At 46.3% G+C, this 19,488-nt stretch overlaps 1 protein-coding gene across 3 annotated transcripts in view; it reads right to left on the bottom strand.

The window, feature by feature from the left end:
• The window catches only part of FAM168B (family with sequence similarity 168 member B), a 122,963-nt gene that overhangs the window by 22,978 nt on the left and 80,497 nt on the right, over nt 1-19,488 (bottom strand). For all 3 annotated transcript variants that reach the window (XM_029617146.1, XM_029617145.1, XM_029617144.1), the window contains exon 4: nt 15,983-16,125. In XM_029617146.1, the coding sequence (XP_029473006.1) occupies nt 15,983-16,125 (143 nt within the window). The remainder of the gene's footprint in view (nt 1-15,982; nt 16,126-19,488) is intronic.

Here is a 19,488-nt window from a genome sequence, read left to right on the forward strand (position 1 = left end):
CCACAGTGTTTATCCCATGCCCTTTTGAAGTCGTTCACAGTTTTAGACTTCACCACTTCCTCCGGAAGGGCATTCCAGGCCCATCTAGTCTGCCCAGCAAGCTACGCACTTTATCCATTTTTTCCCCCTTTTTTTTCTCTCCCACCTGTTACTATTGGCTTCCAGTACCCTCCAGCCCTAATTCCCCTCCACCCCACCACCAATTTAGAGAGCAGCGCCGTATCTGCATCCAAGTGAACGTCCAGCTCAATTAGGGGTAGCAACCGCTGTAACAAGCAGGCCACACCCTTACCCCATACTCTTACCCACCCCTGTTTTTATTTTTTGAGATAGCAGCCCTCCATAAATAAAATAAATAAATCAGTAGACCACAGCTCTCCTCAGACTGTGATACAGAGCTGGCTAGTTCTGTACTTGCCTGGTTCACATCTTTCCTACAAGACCATACCCAAGGGAAATGTATTCAGAGCCCCAATCTGTTGCAGAATGCCCAAAGGCTCCATCCTATCACCCGACTACATCAAAATAAACTAAGGCTCACCCAAAAGAGGTATGACGTTTTGGGACAAAAATCTGGTTAATCCTCTCTTGAATATGATACTTGGTGGAACCCTTACCTCAGCTCACAAGTCTAGGGTTTTGGCTTCATACTTCATTCCCAACTTACCACCAGAGAACAAGTACATATAGTAATTAAAACAGCTTTTTTCCATCTCCACCAACTCCAACCACTGCTGGATACCACTTTCATAACTGCTATTCATGCCACTGTCATCTCTTGCCTTAACTATTGCAATCTACCTTATAAATGGGCTCTGACCGACGGCCTGCGAATGCGCAGTAGAGAGCAGCTCTACCGCGCATGCGTGGGCGAGCACGTTGGTCAGAGTGGAGCGTGCCCGAAAAAAAAATGGCGCTGGGAGGAGCAGGAGCGGCGGGCGGACGCGAGGGAAGGAAGGACCCCCCCCCCCCCGGAGATCTTCCGTCTGCTGGTTGTGGATGAGCTGAAAGGAGAGGGAGGAGGGAGGGAGACTAGAGGGGGGGGAGACTAGAGGGAGTGGGAAGGAAATGGACCGAAAAAAATTTAAATGTAGCCCGTTGTTACGGGCTTAATGGCTAGTGTATTGTATGTTGGAACTCCAGCACTAAACCACTTACAGCTTATACCTAACCTGCCTGATATCGAGAGCACATAAAATTTGACCATATTACCCAAGTCTTGAAAAGCCTACACTGGTTACCAACAAGTCCTTCAGAGACCTGACTCCATCCTACCTCAGTAATGCCATTACCATGAGCCCTCATCCACTACAGTATCGCAAGCCCATCTTGTGGCCCCATCCCTGAGAAACTATGCAACTCACCAGCACAAGGAACAGAACTTTCACAGACTCTGCCCCAACCCTCTGGGATTCCCTGCCCCCGAAATCCAATCCTTCAGAAAACTAAAAAAAAAAAAAACCTGGCTGTTCAAGGCAACATTTGGTGCTTACCATGAATCACTGACAATGTCATTACCTGACCCTTAAACCTGATCTCAGAGATCCAATTTGATTATGGTCACCTGATTATATATACCTGATTATGTTTAATGGTCACTTCTGTTCTATTGCCTTGCACCTGATCATTATTTAACACTAGGATACACTGTATCCCCCTCTCTGGAGCTCTTTAGATTATGTAAACTAAAATGACTATAGTATCTCTCCTTATTCCCTGTATAGTATTGTACCTGATTTTTTTTTTTTGAAAAAGTAACTCACCTTGAACTCTTGAAAGTGTCAAAATATGAGATCATATCCCTCTACATCCAAGCAGGGAGGTCCAGAAACAATGATGGGGTGGAACAGCAACCCCTGGATCTGCATGATTAGTTATGGAATATTGCAACTTGATCAGTTTCCTCGGAGAAATCCAAACAATGAGGAAACAATTGTTTCAGCCAAAAAGGTGCTAGGAAGATCTATCAAGTTAAAGGTTTCCGCTACTAGGTGTATCTGAGGATACATATATAGAAGACCTCCCCCCTCAATGAAAGAAAAATGTAGTTTGACAGAGGGAATGTGTTTTAGATTCTTTGGAAATTTGAATTTCAGCATAAAACTGAGGCCTAGCACCAATTATACTCATTCCAACAAGCAAGGCATTTAAACAAGTATCTGAAAGCTTTGAATTTAGGGAGTTCAAGGGCAGGGGTGCCCCATTATCCTCATTTGTTATACTTCTGGACTTAGCAATAAAACGGATCAGAGGAATTTTGAGGAATAAAAATCAGCCAGCAAGAACATACATGGAGTATGTTTGCAGACTATATTCTTTTGCTTGTGAGAAATACAATGGAATTCTTAGATTTAAGAATAGACCAATTTATTAAACATGAAAAATTTACAGGATTAAAAATAAATTTTGAAAAATTGGAAGAAATGCCTGTGCTTTCAAACTTTAGAATTGGAAAGATATTTTCACACTCAAATGGGCTATAGATCATTTTAAATATTAGGAATTGCATCCTAAAACTTGCCTAATTTGTTTAAGATGAATATTTAAAAAGGGATAGAGCAAATTAAAATCAGAGCTATGGCATGTTTTATCAATTTCCTCTTTAGGGAAATATACTATTTAAAATAGTCTACTTCCTATAAAATGCAAATTATGCCAAGCTGATAGAACATGCACAAATGTTAAGATCAGCAATGTTAAAACAGAGTTGCCCACCTGTAACAGATGTTCTCCGAGGACAACAGAAAGTTAGTCTTCACACATGGGGCGACAGATGAAGCCCAATGCGGAAAACTTATGTCAAAGTTTCTAGAAATTTTGACTAGGCACACTGAACATGCCCAGCATACTCTATACCACGCATCTAACGCAGGGTCCCTCTTCAGTCTTGTAACGGAATTACAATAAAATAGGAGAAACCCAACTCTACAGGGTGGTGGGAGGATTTCATGAGGATTTACATCCTGCTGTCCTCGGAGAATACCTATTACAGGTAAGCAACTCTGCTTTCTCTGACAAGCAGGATGGTAATCCTCACAAATGGGTGAATCCCTAGATACAGGCTGCTCCCCAACACAAAAAGAAGACCAATAGACACCTAACCAGTGCTGTTGGTAACAGAGTGGTGGGGGGAGACAGCCTGAACCCAAACAATGGGCACTAGGTTGGGAGTGTTGGGTTCTACGCCTCAAATAGGTTGAGGACAGACTGGCCAAACTTTCTGTCGCGTTGGCCATCCCTATCCAGACAGTAATGGGACGTGAATGTGTGGAGAGAATTCTATGTTGCAGCCTTGCAAATATCCTCCATGGAAACTGCATGCAAGAGGGCCACAGACTCTGCCATGGCTGACAGAATGAGCCTTGACATGACCCCCCAAGAAGAAGTCCCACCTGGGCATAACAGGAGATGCAGTCTGCTAGCCAACTGGATAGTGTCTGTTTGGCCTTGGCAATGCGCAACCTATTCTTGTCAAAAGAAATAAAAAGTTGGGTGGACTGTCTTTGGGCTTCTGTCCACTCCAGACAGAAGACTAAGGCTTGTCTGCAGTCCAAATAGTGCAGTTCACCTAGGTGCAAATGGGGCCTGGGAAACAATATTAGGACAATTGACTAAAATGGAAATCAGTCACCACCTTAGGCAGGAACTAAGGATGCATAAGCAAGACCACCCTGTCAGGATAAAAAAACCCACTTAGTATAAGGTGGATAAGTCACTAAGGCCTGGAGCTCACTGACAGTGCACACTGAAGTGAATGCCACCAAAAATATCAGGTGCTTCAGGTCACGTGTGCATTGGCTCAAAAGGAGCTTTCATCACCTAGGCCAGAGCTTTCCAAAGTGTGTGTCGGGACACATTAGTGTGTCGCCTGTAGTGTGGAGGTGTGTCGCCCGGTCCACAGGGCCGGCGGAAGCAGGGAACTATAGCAGGAAGATCGGCGGGCAGTGGTGGAGCTTACATCACCACGGCCCGAAGAAAAGGGTCACGTTCACTCCTCCTCCTTCCTGCCTGTGCAGCCCTGGAAGAAAAACGTTGCCGGAGCCGCGTGGGCAGGAAGGAGGAGGAGCATCTGCTGCGTACAGACGAAGAGCAGCATTAATGGGCCGTTGCGGATCCCACGTCGCGACGGCCCGAGAAGAGGAGGAAACCAGATAGCAGGGCCGCTGCAGATCCCATGTCACGGCCAGGGAAGATCAGGGCCTCTGAAGAGCCCATCCTTCGGCAACCCGTGCAGAGGGACAGCATGTGCCAGTGAGAGCCTGTGCTTGAGCAAGAGAGCATGTAGGAGTGAGAGAGCCTGTGTGTGTGAGAGTGAGACAGCATGTGCACGAGAGAGACAGTATGTATGTATGTATGAGAGAGAGGCATGTGAGAGTGAGAGCTGTGGATGTGTGAGATTGCATGTGAGTGAGAGCCTGTGTGTGTGAGAATGTGTGAGATGGCGTGTGAGAATGAGAACCTGATTGTGTGTTTGAGGGAAGACAGATGGAGAGAAAAGAAATAGAAAAAAAGACCCTGTAAAAGGAATTGGCAAAAAAACAAGAAAGGAAAGGTGGAAAAAAAAAGCCTGTGACCAACCGATTAGAAAACTAAGATCAGACAGCAAAGGTAAAAAAAAAAATTACTTTTTAGTGATTGGCACATGTAATCTTTGGGAATGTGCAAGAGTAGCACTTTCTCTATGCTGATCTCACAATGTACGAGATCAGCATGGAGGAAGTGGAAGCCTGCAAATATTTATTATGAGATAGGTTGTGTTGTGAAACATTTTATTTATGTATATATTTAAGGAAACATACATAAATTGTTGAAATACATTTTGTTCGTTTAACGTTTAACTTCTGGTTTGCTGGTAGACTGAATTACTGTGTCACGAAATTATGTTTGTCTAAAAAGTGTGTCACCAACATGAAAAGTTTGGAAAGCTCTGACCTAGGCTAACACCACCTTGAGGTCCCAAGACACAGTGGAAGGCCTTATGGGAGGCTTCAATTGAAGCAGGCCCCGCATGAAATGTACAACTATAGGCGTATCATCTACACCGTGGTGGTATGTGCTAATTGCACTAATATGAACTCTGATGGAGTTGGTTTTTAAGCCAGCTTCCGAAAGGTGTAGAAGGTAATCAAGCTGTTTTTTGTGGGGCAGGAGAACAGACCTAGGGCCTTCTACTCACACCACACAAAAAACCTCCTCCACGTCAGCCCTTAGGAAGGCTTTCTAGAAGCCACTAGGAAACGAGATACATCCTCAGAAAGATCACGTGGCTGCAGGATTAACCTCTCAACATCCAGGCTGTGAATGACAGGGCCTGGATGTTGGGATGCTGCAGCCTGCCTTGATCTTGTGCTTGATGAGATCTGGGGAAGTCCCCAGACTGATTAATTTCTGGATGGACAACTCCCACAGAAGTCGAAACCAGACCTGACTTGGCCAATGAGGGGCTACGAGGATCATAGTCCCCCTGGCCTGGAGAAGCTTCAAGAAAGTCTTTGCCACTAAGGGAATCTAAGTAAATGCATACAGAAGACCCTTGTCCCAGTGTCAAGTCAGGGCATCTGAGGCTGGTTTGCTGTCCCGTGAGAGAGGGCTCTTAACCAGATCTGGACCACGTCTTGACACAGGAGTTTAGATTCAGTGCCTCCCTGCTTGTTAACATACCACATAGCTACTTCGTTGTCTGTCTGGATCAGGACAATTTTGTTGGGCAGCCGATCTCTGAAAGCCCAGAGCATGTACCCGATTGCCTGGAGCTCCAGGAAGTTGATTTGACAAGAATGTTCTTGAGCGGACCATAGACTCTGGGTACCAAGACCATTGAACATGAGCTCCCCATCCCAGAGTGGATGCATCTGTGGTTAACAATTGGAAGACTCAGAAGGAAATCCTCTGTTCTAGATTGGAGAGTACCCACCACCAGGACAAGGAGTCCCTGAGAGACTGATGAAATCCTGGAGGCTGAGTGGCCTGGTGCCACTGCGACCTCTGGGCTCTGCACATGTATAAGCGTGCCAAGGGAGTGACATGGACGGCTGCAGCCATGTGGCCCAACAGCCTCAACAAGTGCCAGGCTGATACCCACTGGCTCTGTTGAACTTCTGCTGCAATAGTTGCCAAGGAGACTGCCCTCTGGCATGGCAGAAAGGCCTTGGCCTGAGCCGTGTCTAGCAGGGCTCCTATGAAGTCCAATTGAGGTGATGGGCTGAGACAGGACTGTGGGGCGAATGTGAGCCTGAACGGCAACACCCGGTACTGAAAGTGTTTTCCCACCATGAATCTGAGATACCTCCTGACCTGGGAAGATCTCGATATGGGTGTGTGTGTCCTTAAGGTCGAGGGAGCATAGCTAGTCCCCTTTTTGCAAAAGGGGGATCAAAGTGCCCAGGGAAATCTTGAACTTTTCTTTTTTTTAGAAATTTGTTCAAGACCCTCAGGTCTAGGATGGGACAGAGTTCTGTTTTCTTTGGAATCAGGAAGTACCTGGAGACAAATCTCCACTCTTTGCCCTGGTGGTATGAGCTTAACTGCTCTGGCTGTTAAGAGGGAGAAGAGCTCCATTCATAATACCTCCTGATGCACTACCAGCCTCCAAAATGGGTACGGAGTGAAATTTGACCGGACACTCAGATTTAATTGGTACCCCTGGTGGACAATGGATAGAAACCACTGGTAGAGGTTATACTGGGCCACTGGTTCACAAAGAACAGCCTGCCCCCAACTGGAGGATCCATCACCCCGGGTAAGGGCAACTGGCTTATGGAGTTGACTGAGGAGCTGACTGGGGCGTTGAGGAGCTGACTAGGGCGTTGTGGATGGGATCAAGGAGGTGGAGGACAGTACTTCCTTGGTGAAAGTAGAAATTCCTAGGCCCTGGCCTCAATGGCCTCCTAAAGGACAGACGGATCCGGAGTATTGGCAGAGGTGTTGGAAGGTTTCATGATGGTCCCAGTGTGGAGCCACAGCATCCCTCACCCTAGCACCGAAGAGATTCTCTAGTACACAGCACCTGAGCGTGTCTTTTCCTGTACCTTTAGTCGGAGGTCCGAGGCCCACAGCCATGCCATTCTGTGGGTACTGACTCCCACTACAGAGACCCTTGATGCAGTCTCAAAAACATCATAGGTTGCATGGACATAGTTATTCCCACACTCCAGACCCTTGTGCATCAGCAACATGAGGATGTCTTGCTGCTGAGGCGGCAGCTGCTCAGCCATCGCCTGCACCTGCTTCCAGATGTCCAAGTACTGGCTCATACAGAGCTGGTAGGCGGCAATGTGGGCAACGAGAATGTTGCCTTGGAACACCTTCCTCACAAGAACATCCATCGCTCCATGGTACTTCCCTGGGAGCGCAGAGGAATGGGTCTGAGAGCGCTTGGCCGTCGGGGGCAGATTTGACCACCACAGACTGGTGAGGCAGCAGCCACTTATAGAATCTGGCAGCCTTTTGGATGAGGTAAACCCTGTCTGCCTTCTTAATGGGAGGCACCGTGAGGGGGTGTTCCCAAATCCTCAGCAGCAACTCAAGGATCTCGTGGAACAGATCATCATGATCTCTTAGAAGGCTTCATGAACTGAAGGATCTCAGGCATTTTGTGCCTGGCATCCTCCAGTTAAAAGCTGGAAAGGTATAACCTCCACCATCACCCTTATAAAACCTGCACAGGTTAGGGTCCTCAGGCAGAAACCTTCACTCATCTGGAGGAGAAGGGTCTGACAGGAGACCATCTGAGTCCTCCGAGGAGGTCTGTTTGATCAGCCCCTCAAGATTCATAGGGACCCTCACCCTCAATGTATGCCACGGGGGATGGGGCCAGAGGTATAGTACTCCTGGGGGAATTCTGCGCACAAAAACTTAAAATTCTGCAAACTTTATATTGGTCAAAATAAAGACTGTCATGTAAATTGTGTTAAGTAATTACATTTATTTATTTATTTGTAGGGTTTTGTATACAGTTATTCGGTAGAGCCATCATAACGGTTTACAAATCTGCAATTATCATTTTAAATTAATACAGAAAAAATTTATTAAAGATGCAGAATTTTAAATATTTTGAGCAGAATTTCCCTAGAAATTCACTGTAAGAGTGTCCTTTCCACTTGCTCTCCCTACTCCCCTGACCACTTTGCCCTCTCAGGCCCCAACTCCTCCACCTGCCAGTATCTCTCCCCTCCACCTCTAGGCTCAACCCCTTCCACTCTATTGCCAGTCCCAGAATTTGACCCCGTTCTCAGTACTGCCCCTCACACAAGCTCCCTCTCTCATACATACCTCCCTCTCACACAAGCTCCCTATGTCTCTCTCTCACGCACCTCTTCACACAGGCTCCGTCACACCCCCCCCCCCAATCTCATATAGGCTCCCTCTCTGAAACCCACACTCAAGCATTCCCCCCCCCCCCGCTCTTACCTTCCTCACCCCTCTCCCCACACACTCTCTCCAGGGCCTTCCATCTTCGCCACGAACGGCACACCTAGGCCTTCATCTTCGCTGCGAGCGGAGCGCATCCTGCGGCGCACGCAGGCTGTAGTCTGTGTGCTCCTTTCGCGGCATGCCGGGGTCTCCTCTGCTATTTTCTGCACAGAATTTGGCAATTTGGCACCAATGGAACTGAATGGGGGACTATAGGGCTCGGTGTCTCCATGGGCCTTGGTGGAGCTTCCTCCTTGGAGCAACTGGTAATGATCTCATCGGTAGGGGGAGGTCTCTGTACCCCACTGGGCACAGATGCCAGCACATTGGGTGTCTCAAAAAGTGGTATGAGAATGAGGGCACAGACTGGTACTGTCCGTGCCACAGGAACGAAGTCCTACAGCGCCCATGCCACTGCCTGCTGGACTCAACGCTCCAGCTCCTCCTCGAACATTGTCGATGCCAACACAGACTGGGAGGAAGGAGAATGGCCAGATCTTCTTCAGACCAGTGAGGGGGATCAACGACTGGCCCCAGGACTGGTGGAGACTGTCGCAGACCATGGCCATCTATGGAGGATGGGCGATCCTTGCCATGGTGTCGCTTTGGAGGCATCGTGGCAAAAGCCAGTGTATCCCCATGCCCAGCACTGTGCATCTACAGAGACCAGTGCCAATGCTTTAGGCTTTTCTCTATGCTTGATCTGGTGCAGAGGCTGAGGACGATGAGCCTGGCATCCTCTGTCCAGAGGAGATCTACAGCAGTTGGTCTCCAGTGCCCCTATCCACCAGCAAACTCAACGGAAGTAACTGTGTGGCTCCTGAGATCTTTCGATGCCGATGGCTTGGACTTTGACCTGAAGAGCTGATCCATCTTGTCGAGTCGAAGACAACGTTCCTTCGGGGTCATCTGGGCACGTAAGTGGCAACCCTGGACATTATGCAATGCCACCAGGCAGAGGATGCAAAACCTGAGTATCTGATCACCATAGTCCTCAGGCACTGGCAAAAACTGGACGTGGCCATGGCGGGGAGAAATAAAAGAACAGAACTATGGCACCAGATGTTGATGGCCGATGGCCACTGAGGCACCGCCACCATGGGGGGGGGGGAGAGAAAGACTGCGAAAGAAAACTTACCCAATCGCCGAAAACCCCAACTGGGGACACTATGGGGGAGGCATCAGCAGGGACCAGAACACAGACCTGAAGTAAATAAATGTGAAAAACAAAGTTTCCATAGGGCAAAAGCCAAGTTGTAGGATCAGCCTTAACATCCAGGATGTTAGCTCCAGGGTCTGGAGGTTGGGATGTCGAAGTCTGCCTTGATCCTGTGCAAATCAGATCTGGGGAAGTCCCCAGACTGATCGGTTTCTGGAAGGACAACTCCCGAAGGAGTGGAAACCAGACCTGTCTTGGCCAATGAGGAGCTTTGAGGATCATAGTCCCTCAGTCCTGTCGAACCTTTTGGCGAGTCTTCGTTACTAGAGGAATCTGAGGATACGTGTACAGAAGACCTTTGCCCCAATGGCAAGCAAAGGCATCTGAGGCTGGATTGCCATCTGACCTGTATAGGGGAACAGAACCGAGTTACCTTCCTGTTGCAGAGGATGCAAACAGGTCAACATCTGGGAGTCACCAGAGGCAGAAGATCTGGTTTGCTACCCCCTGGTCCGGTGACCACTCATGGGGTCTGAAGGCATGACTCAGTCTGTCCGCTATCACGTTCTCTGTTCTGGCTAGATACATGGCCCTGAGCACCATCCCGCGGGACAGGGCCCAGGACCAGATCTGGACTGCTTCCTGACAAAGGAGGTGCTATCCCATGCCTCACTGCTTGTTGGCATACCACATCGCCACTTGGTTGTTTGTTTGGATCAGGACAGTTTTGTTGGACAGCCGATCTCTGAAAGTCCATATAGAGTGAACCTGATCACCCGGAGCTCCAGAAAGTTGATTTGACACTGTGCTTTCTATGTGGACCATACACCCAGAGTACGGAGCCCCTCTACATGGTCACCCCACCCCAGGATGAGCACATCTGTGGTAGGGGGGAGTTTGAAACGAGACTCCCTGTTCAAAAATTTGAAAGAACCCGTCACCAGGACAAAGAGTCTCGGAGGGACCTGTAAACATGCCAAGGGAGTGACATGGATTGTTGCAGCCATGTGGCAAGCTGAAACCTGCTGGCTCTGATGAGTTACCGCCAAGGATGCTAGAGTGACTGTCCCGCAGCGTGGCAGTAAGGCCTTGGTCTGAGCTGTGTCTAGCAGGGCTCCTATAAAGTCCAATTGAGGAGCTGAGGTGAGTTCTGGTAGCTGATGACAAACCCTAGTGACTCCAGCACCTGGATGGTCAAGCACATGAACTGATCAGCCCCTGCCCGAGAGGTGTTCTTGACCAGCAAATCGTCCAGATAAGGGAAAACATCACTCCCAGTTTGCGGAGATATGTGCCCACCACGGCCAGACTCTTCACAAAGACACATGGGGCTGACGCTAGCCCTCACGGCAACACTTTGTACTGGAAGTGCTGTTTTCCCCATTACAAATCTGAAATACTTCCTGTGACCTGGAAAGATCAATGTGAGTGTATTCATCCTTTAAATTGAGGGAGCATAGCCCGTCCCCTTTTTGCAGGAGGGAAATCAGGATGCCCAGGGAAACCATCTTGAACTTCTCTAAGAACCCTGTTCAAGGCCCTTAGGTATAGGATGGGATGGAGTCCCCCTGTTCTCTTTGTAATCATGAAGTACTGGGAGTAGAAACCCTGCCCTTTTTGCCCTGGTGTGTCAGGCTCAACTGCTCTGGCGATTAAGAGGGTGGAAAGCTCCCAAAACAGTACCTCCTGCTGCACTATCATCCCCTAAGATGAGCACGGAGGGGAATTTGGAGACACACCCAAGAGTTCAATCAGTAACCCTGGCAGACGATGGACAATGCCCACTGACCTGAGGTTACAGTGGGCCACTGGTTCACGAAGAACTGTAGCCTGCCCCCAACCAAGGGATCCAGCATCTCTGGTACAAGCAGCTGGCTCATGCTCCCCTATGATCCAGTCAAAATCCCGTCCCGGATTTGACTGGGGCACCGGTTGAGGTTTGGGAGCTTGCTGATGCCTGGGACAGCCGTGAGAGCTCACCCTCTGGGCATGGGAGCGAGAGGGTGGAGGATAGTACTTCCTCTGGCGGTAGAAAGACCTCCTGGCTGGCGGAGAATTGCTGGAGGGTCTCATGGTGATCCGGCAAATGGGCCACAGAGTCCCCTCACCTTATCTCCAGAGATTCTTTCCTGTGCACAGCAGGTCAGCAAGTCATTCATGTATCTTCACAGTTGGAGATCAGAGGCCTGCAGTCATGCAAATCTGCATGTGCCAATTCCCACTGCAGAGACTCTCGCTGCAGTCTTGAAAACATCATAGGTGGAGCATATCTAGTTTCCCCTGCACTCCAGCCCCTGACGCACCAGTGACAAAGGTGTCTTGCTGCTGTTGAGGCAACTGCATGGCCACCTCCTGCACCTGCTTCCATAGGTTGCAAGAATATTGGCTCATGTAGAGCTAGTAGGAGGCAATGCAGGCAACGAGCATAGTCTCCTGAAAAAAGCTTTCCTCCCAAGGGCATCCAGCACTCTGTGATCCCATCCCGGGGGGCACCGAGGCATGAGTCCAAGAACACTTGGCCTTCCTGAGTGGATTCGACCACTACCGACTAGTGTGCCAGCTGACACTTCTCAAATCTGTTAGCCTGTTGGACGAGGTAAACCTCATCTGCCTTCCTGTTAACAGGAGGAACCGTGAGGGGGTGTTCCCTAATCCTCAACAGCAATTCCTTTTAAAGACCGTGCCCTGGGACTACTATGATCTCTTCAGGAGCTTTCACACACTGGAGGATCTCAGCATCTTATGCCAGGCATCCTCCTCAGTCATTAACTGAAGTGGAATGGCTCCGCCATCACCCGCACAAAACATTCGAAGGAAAGGTCCTCAGTGGGAGACCTCTGATCCTCTGGAGGAGAGGAGAGACTGAGTAGGACTCCTCAGTGTCATCCCCCAGGGATCATAAGGCACCTCATCCTTGCTGTAATCCACAGGGGATGGGGCTCTAGGTGCTCAGCCTTCATCTAGGAGCATGGGCACTGGTGGCACCAGTGCCAGCCCCGACAAAGCTGGACGGGGGATGTGCAGGCTGCGATAGCACCACCAGCACTGACAAGGCTTCTTCCTTGGAGGACGTGACGACAACCACCGCATTAGACGGGGGAAGCATTGGTGTCCCATGGGGACTGACGGCAGCTGGATCGGCTAGACACCAATAAGCACACTGAAGTGCTCCAGCAGCAGTTCCAGCAGAGAGCCCAGGGACAGATGCCTTCTGTGCCACCAGCTCTATGCCCTAGATTGCCCGAACTGCCAGCTTGACTCGAAGGTTGCCTACACCAAAACGGACTGGGAGATCAGAGCCTCGAGGTGGATCGGCAACTGACACCTGGCTCGATGGAGACTGTTGCGGACCCCCAGCATCATTGGAGGATCAGCATTCCTAGCCACTGAGATGCTTCGGAGGCATCACAGCAAACGCTGGAGCCAACCCAAGCCTGGCACCATGTATCGAAGGTGACCAGTGCCAATACTTTCTTGGCTTCCCTCGGTGGTCAGCCCAGTCTTTCCCCAGTGCTGAGGTTGATGTCGAGCCAGACATCCTTGACTTGGAGAAGACAGACAGCGGTCAGTTCCCGGCACCCCTATCCCACCAGCAGCACCGACGGAAAGGAGGGCCCCACAGGTGTCGAGGACTCAGTATCCATCAGTGCGGCTCCTTGGTCCTTCGGTGTCTTTGCCACAGATGGCTTGGACTTGCTCGCCACAAAGAGCTTCTCCATCTCATTGAGGCGAGCTAGACATCCTTTTGGGGTCATTTGGTCACATGTGGCACCACCTGAACGTCATGCAATATCCCCAAGCAGAGGATGCACACTTTGTGCAATTTGTGATGGACATAGTTCTCTGGCACTGGAGGCATCTGCGAAAATCTGACAAGGCCATGACGATAAACTAAGGGGGGCAAAAAACGACACATATGCAGTGGGCACTAAGTCACTGCTGCCACAGGGGAATGAAGCAAACAGAAGCTTACCGAACCGGCACAATGAGACTGGGAATTGAGGGGGAGCCTGAATCAAGAAAACCATGAAAAAACATCGATGAATCAGTGCAAAGTTTTCCATAAACATTTTTAGCTAAAAAACAAGCTCAAACCGCAATACAAAAACTGCAGAAAAAGAAAGACTGAAGAGGGACCCCATGTGGTAGTGTGGATTACAGCATGTCAAAGTTCTAGAAACTTTGACATAAGTTTTCCGTGCTGGGCTCCATCGGATGAAGTCATCCATGTGTGAGGACTACCTACCATTCTGCTTTTCCTAGGAGAAAGAGCAGGACTAAACGATCAGTTTTGTCAGTGAAGAAAGGTAAACCGTGGACTGCCTCAGGGATCTGTACTGGGACTAGTGCTTTAGAATATTTTTAAATAATCTTGAAAAGGGAACAATGAGAGAGGTGATCAAATTTAGACGAAAATTATTCCAAGGTGTTAAATGACAAGTGGATTTTGAGAAATTGCAGGATCATCTTGCAAAACTGGCATCTAAATGGCAGTCAAAATTTAACGTGGACAAGTGCAAAGTGATGCACATAGGGAAAAGTAATCCACACTATAGCTACACAATGTTAACTCCTTATATGGAACTTATCACCCAAAATAGGGATCTGGTCTTCATCAAGGACAATATTTTGAAATCCTTGGCTCTGTGTGCCAGTCAAAAAAGCAAATATTAGGAAATATTAGGTAAGGAATAGAGAATAAAACAAAGAATATCATAATACCTTTGCATTGCTCTATGGTGAGCCCACAGCAGCAAATTACTATGTGCAATTCTGGTCATCGCATCTCAAAAAGATACAGCTGAACAGGAAAAGGTTCAGAAAAGGGCAATCAAAATGGTAAAGGGGATGGAATGGCTTTATGATGAGGAAAAGCTAAAGTTAGGGCTGTTCAGCTTGGAGTAAAGAAGGCTGAAGGGGATATGATAGATATCTATAGAATGTGTGAGAATAGAATGGTTAAATGTGAATACATTTATTCTTTCAAAAAATAAAAACGACTAGGGGACAGCCCATGATATTAGTAAGTAGTACATTTAAAACAAATCTGAGAAAATTCGCACACAACACAATTAAGTTCTGGAATTTGTTACGGGAGGATGTGGTAAAGGCTGTTTAAACAAAGGTTTGGACAAGGCTCCTGGAGAAGTCCATAAACTTATCAGGTAGACTTGAGGAAAGCCACTATTTATCCCTGGGAGTTAGCAGCATGGGATCTAACTACTGTTGGGATCTTGTCAGGTACTTGTGACCTAGTCTGGGCACTGTTGGAAACAGGATACCGGGCTTGATGGAACCTGGTCTTAACCAGTATGGCAATTATGTTCTTAGATGTTTCGGGCTGAGTCACATGGTCCAATACTTGCATTTGATCAAATTTCACAAGTGTACTCCCAACAGACAGTTTTACAGATATTTGCATTTATTACACTTTTGGGCCATATGTACTAAAGGGTTTTCTCATTTTATGTTTATTGGAAAAGATGTTTAGTACAATGTTTAGACCTTTCTGCTTCACTTCACTAGCTCCCTTTCAAGTCCCCTTTTCTGCCACCTCTTTTCCAACTACTTTTTTTTTTTATGTGCCACTTCTTGTAAAACAACGTGGCATTTTCCTTGAAACATTTTTCCAAAGTACCATATAAAAAACTAAAAATTAAAATTAGTGTAAACATTCATATCTGTTAATACCATTTAATATTAGTACTCCTACAGCTAGCTTCTTTGCCACCTAGTTTATATGGAACATTTTTTTTTAATCAATACTAAAGGTGCATTATTGCTACTTACTAAAAATCATTTCCCATCTTCTTGTAAATGCAATTTATCAAAGTTAGCCTATATTATTTTCATATCCTCACTGTTACTGGACATAGTTTAATTTTGTATTACCTGTAATAAAGCAAGATGGCAACTATGGCTTATGACAGTGATAAATCCATATTATATTGTATGTAATAATTTCAGTCTCCATAAACAATCTGGTAGAACAGACAAATATATACTAATTTATACAGATTTATAAACCACTTTTCAATTCTAGACAGGCAGCTCTAGGTGAGTACAATATCATAAAGCTTTTAACAGTAGGCCATAAAACACAGAAAGCATGTCATTATGGATAAAATACAGGCAATACTGTAATACAGAAAATACCATAACACAAGTACCATTACAAATGCAAAATAATCAATACTCAATAAGCAAAATTACAAATACATGCAATCCTACAGTAAATTAGTGATGTGTACTGAAACTATAAGCAAGCTGTTAATCTGTACAATGCACATGCAATCACAGCTTTCCATGAGACTTCCAAATGCAGTTAAGTAGATAATATGCAACGTCCCAGACACTAACCTTTGCAATCTCATTTATTTTGCAAAACGCATCTATATAAATTTACTATACCTGAGCATATGGGTTCTGCTGTGGGTAGGCACTTCGAACCGGGTATACTGCTGTCTGGTAGGGATTCGGTGATGAGGAATAAGGTGGTACAGCACCGCTGGTAGGAGAACAGGAAACCTTGTATGGTGTCCCTGGTGTGTAACCTGAAAACAAGTGTAGAAATTTAGTAGGCGCAGTCTGGCCTGTGCATTGTGCTTTTCCTTGTCTAGCTATGCAGAGCTACGCAGGATTCACAGAAATAGCCAAAAGTTGTTTCATGCTGTGAATGGATATAACCTTTTCTATTCTGTAGTTAAGAGTCAGTGACCTGCACTGACCATAGCTAGCTCAAACTGGACCTTTTGTGGCTAATGGTAGAACTCTTAGAGAAGTAAGAATTGCATATAGGCATCAAAATTATTCTTCATAAGACCACAGAACCTGCTAGAAGCAAAGATACTATAAGAGCTTTTAATGGTTAGGATCTGAGAATTTTTCTTTTCTGTGAGATTTTGAAAATAGGATATTACATATTTGGAAGAGTTGCATTATATTTGATTTCTAAGATGGAATTTGAAATTAGTTTTGTTCCATTATAAGCTCTGTTATCTGAAAAACCCAGCATGGATTCTGATGGCTCATGAGATTTACAAAGCATCTTAAATAAGCTAGTTTTGTTGCATCACTGTCACATGAATGAATGAGGTGGCAATTAATATTTTAAATCAAAAGACTGCAGAGCTTGAGAGGTTAATCGGGCATAATTAGCAGATAATTGATTAGAGAAATCACTAATTGTCAGGATCTATGTCAGCATGAAGCCCTTCATAAGGCTGTTTTAACTCCTGAAGTACAGACAGGATAATTGTGCTCACTGCTGGCCAAGGTCCAGGGGCATGACTCAGAACAAAAGCAATCTTTTGAACTAATGTTACACATGGATGTTAAACCCGAATGTGAGGCATTTCCTGGTAGAGAAAATGTTTTAGAACAGGATCCATACTCCAAGTGCGACAGAGCTTAGCAGATAGAATCAGCAGTCTCGAGTTATCAGAAATTCCTGCTGGAAAGTTGTTTCCAAGTCCAGTACGGACTTTTCATCTATCTAAATGGGAGAGGAACACCTCTACACCCAAAACTGTAACTGGTACCAAGGCTAGGGCATTTTGCCAAAGCACCTGCTAAGGGAGGAGGAAGAGACATGCCAGGGTCTGATGGCATATGCCATCTGTTGCCACAAGAAGGTGCTAGAAAACAATTCTGACTTTTCTCCCGGAACACAGATAGAAGGGAAATGCACACAGCTATTAAAAAGCTTTAACACCACTTTTCAAGAAAGAGGAGAACAGTGAAAACTTCAAAATGCTTTAGAGGTTGTTAAATATAGAATCCAGGAGGGGAAATTGGTTCTCATTTCTGTTTTCCTCAGACAACCTTTAGTTTGTTGGCGTTGCAAACATTGCAGAGACCTTTCATCTTTCTGAACCAGTCCCAGTGACATTAGGCCACCTTGAGACCACCTATTCTTTCCTTCTCAAATTCCTACACTATCACTTGCTTTGTCAGCTCGCTGCACTATTTTCTGTGCAGCAGATGGGGGTCTAACTGCTCGATTCTGATCTCACTTATGAACCCCTCCACTGCTAGAAACCCTGCTTGCCATACAGGCTTACACAGAATCTGTCCCTCCAGAGCTAGGTCCAGCAATGATGCAGGTATTCTTGCAGTTGCCCCAGTCAATGTCACTTTACACAGCTACCTGCTGTATATGTGGTAGTATCCTTTATGCCCACAGGCTTTGGAAGTTTAAGCCTGTTATTAAACTTCTGGAACAAGGCTTACTTGTCAAAGTTCCAATATGTTGATTTATTGCTCTTTTCAGGTCTCTTACTGACATTGCAGTTCCTGATGCAACTGGCTGATCATGGACTAAAGGTTTCTAAGCACAAATTCCAACTCCATCTGTGGCTCAGGCCTTGCCTTGCCAGCTAGACAAAGCCATAGCTCAGCTGCCTCACTTATGGAGGCTTCTCAATCTTTTGTTTTGGGCAATTACGCTTTTGTCATACAGTAACTTCTTCTCACATTCAATGGCCCAACTGTTCTCATCCAGTATGAACTGCTGCTCCTTTCTGGGAATCTTACCATACCTCATGCCTTACTGCTTAATCCTGCCTCTTTCCTACCCTCCCCAGAGGAAGGTGACCCTCAATTGTAATGTTTTTCAAATTGAAACTAAAGTTTGCCTACCTCTCTCCAAGTTCCCCTTGCAGAATCCTGATTTGATCTTTGTGGATGGCTCCTGCCTCCACAACCCTCTAGATCCTTCCTTGGTGCATACTCTGTTCACCCACTGTCAAGGATACCTGCCTCCTTCCTACTCTCTGCTCAAGTGAGAGCTCTTTGCTCTAACTCCTGTTATGTCTTTAGAATTGTGCATGATTTTGGCACCCCCTAGCAAGATAGGTTTTTAATCTCTTCAGGTGCACCCATTAATTACTGTGGTCTTTACAGCCACTGCCTGAGAGGGGAGAAAGTGTGCAGCACATTCCTCTAAAAAAAATTTCAAGGTCAAGGGAATACCTTACCAGATTCTGCCACATGAGTACTAGCTCTGTCTAGTCTTCTACCACTCATGAATGTCATTTTCCTTTACAGGTTCCTTCCCAAGTCTCTTTAAATGCTCTGTTTGACTTACAGAAAGATGTAGCCAGAGATCACCTCACCTGGAAGAAACAAGGCTGCACACAATCCCCTGATAGCCTCTGGCTAGGCCCCAATAAACTCCCTGTTGTACCCCAATCTCTTATGCCATATCTGGCTCAATTGGCTTATTCTCATTTGAGCCAAAGAAGGGTTAAGCATGAGATTCAATCACCAGGTATAAGCCCCACTGCACAGGTGTGTCAAAGTTGCAGCATTCATGCATTTTACAATGGATTATGGGTTACACCCTCACATTTACATTTTATTGTCTTTTTTTTCTTCATAATATTTACTGGAAGTCAGCCAACAAGAACAAGGACAATTAGTTGTACAATACAGGTATCTTAAGGCTGAATCACCTGGTTACAATAATTACAACAGAATTATAAAGAAGCCATAACAACCTGGCTAAATTGTATATAGCATAATCACCTCATACAGTGTACTTCACTTTTTTCCCCCCTGCCCCCCTCCTCAAGACAGACAGTACTAGTCATCCTTTATAGAGAGTCATTATAGTCAAACATTCTGGTGTACCTCTTCTGAGTGGTCCCTAACAGGCATAAAAAACAGAAGGAACAGAAAGACATACAACAAAATGCATGAGTGGCAACATAAAAATATCAACTTTTAAGTAACTAGCTGTTTCAGACAGACGCCAGTCACACCTCATATGGATCCCAAATCTTTACGAATACCTTCAGAGTCTTGTTTTTAAAAGCTGTTATCTTCCCTAGTCTGTAAATAGAAACTTTCTGTACCTCGAGCAATGTCGGGGTATCAGGTGTCCTCCAATATTTCGCAAGTGTACACCTTGCTGC

The sequence above is a fragment of the Rhinatrema bivittatum genome, chromosome 9, assembly GCF_901001135.1.
Source record: "Rhinatrema bivittatum chromosome 9, aRhiBiv1.1, whole genome shotgun sequence".
NCBI classification, from domain to species: Eukaryota; Metazoa; Chordata; class Amphibia; order Gymnophiona; family Rhinatrematidae; genus Rhinatrema; species Rhinatrema bivittatum.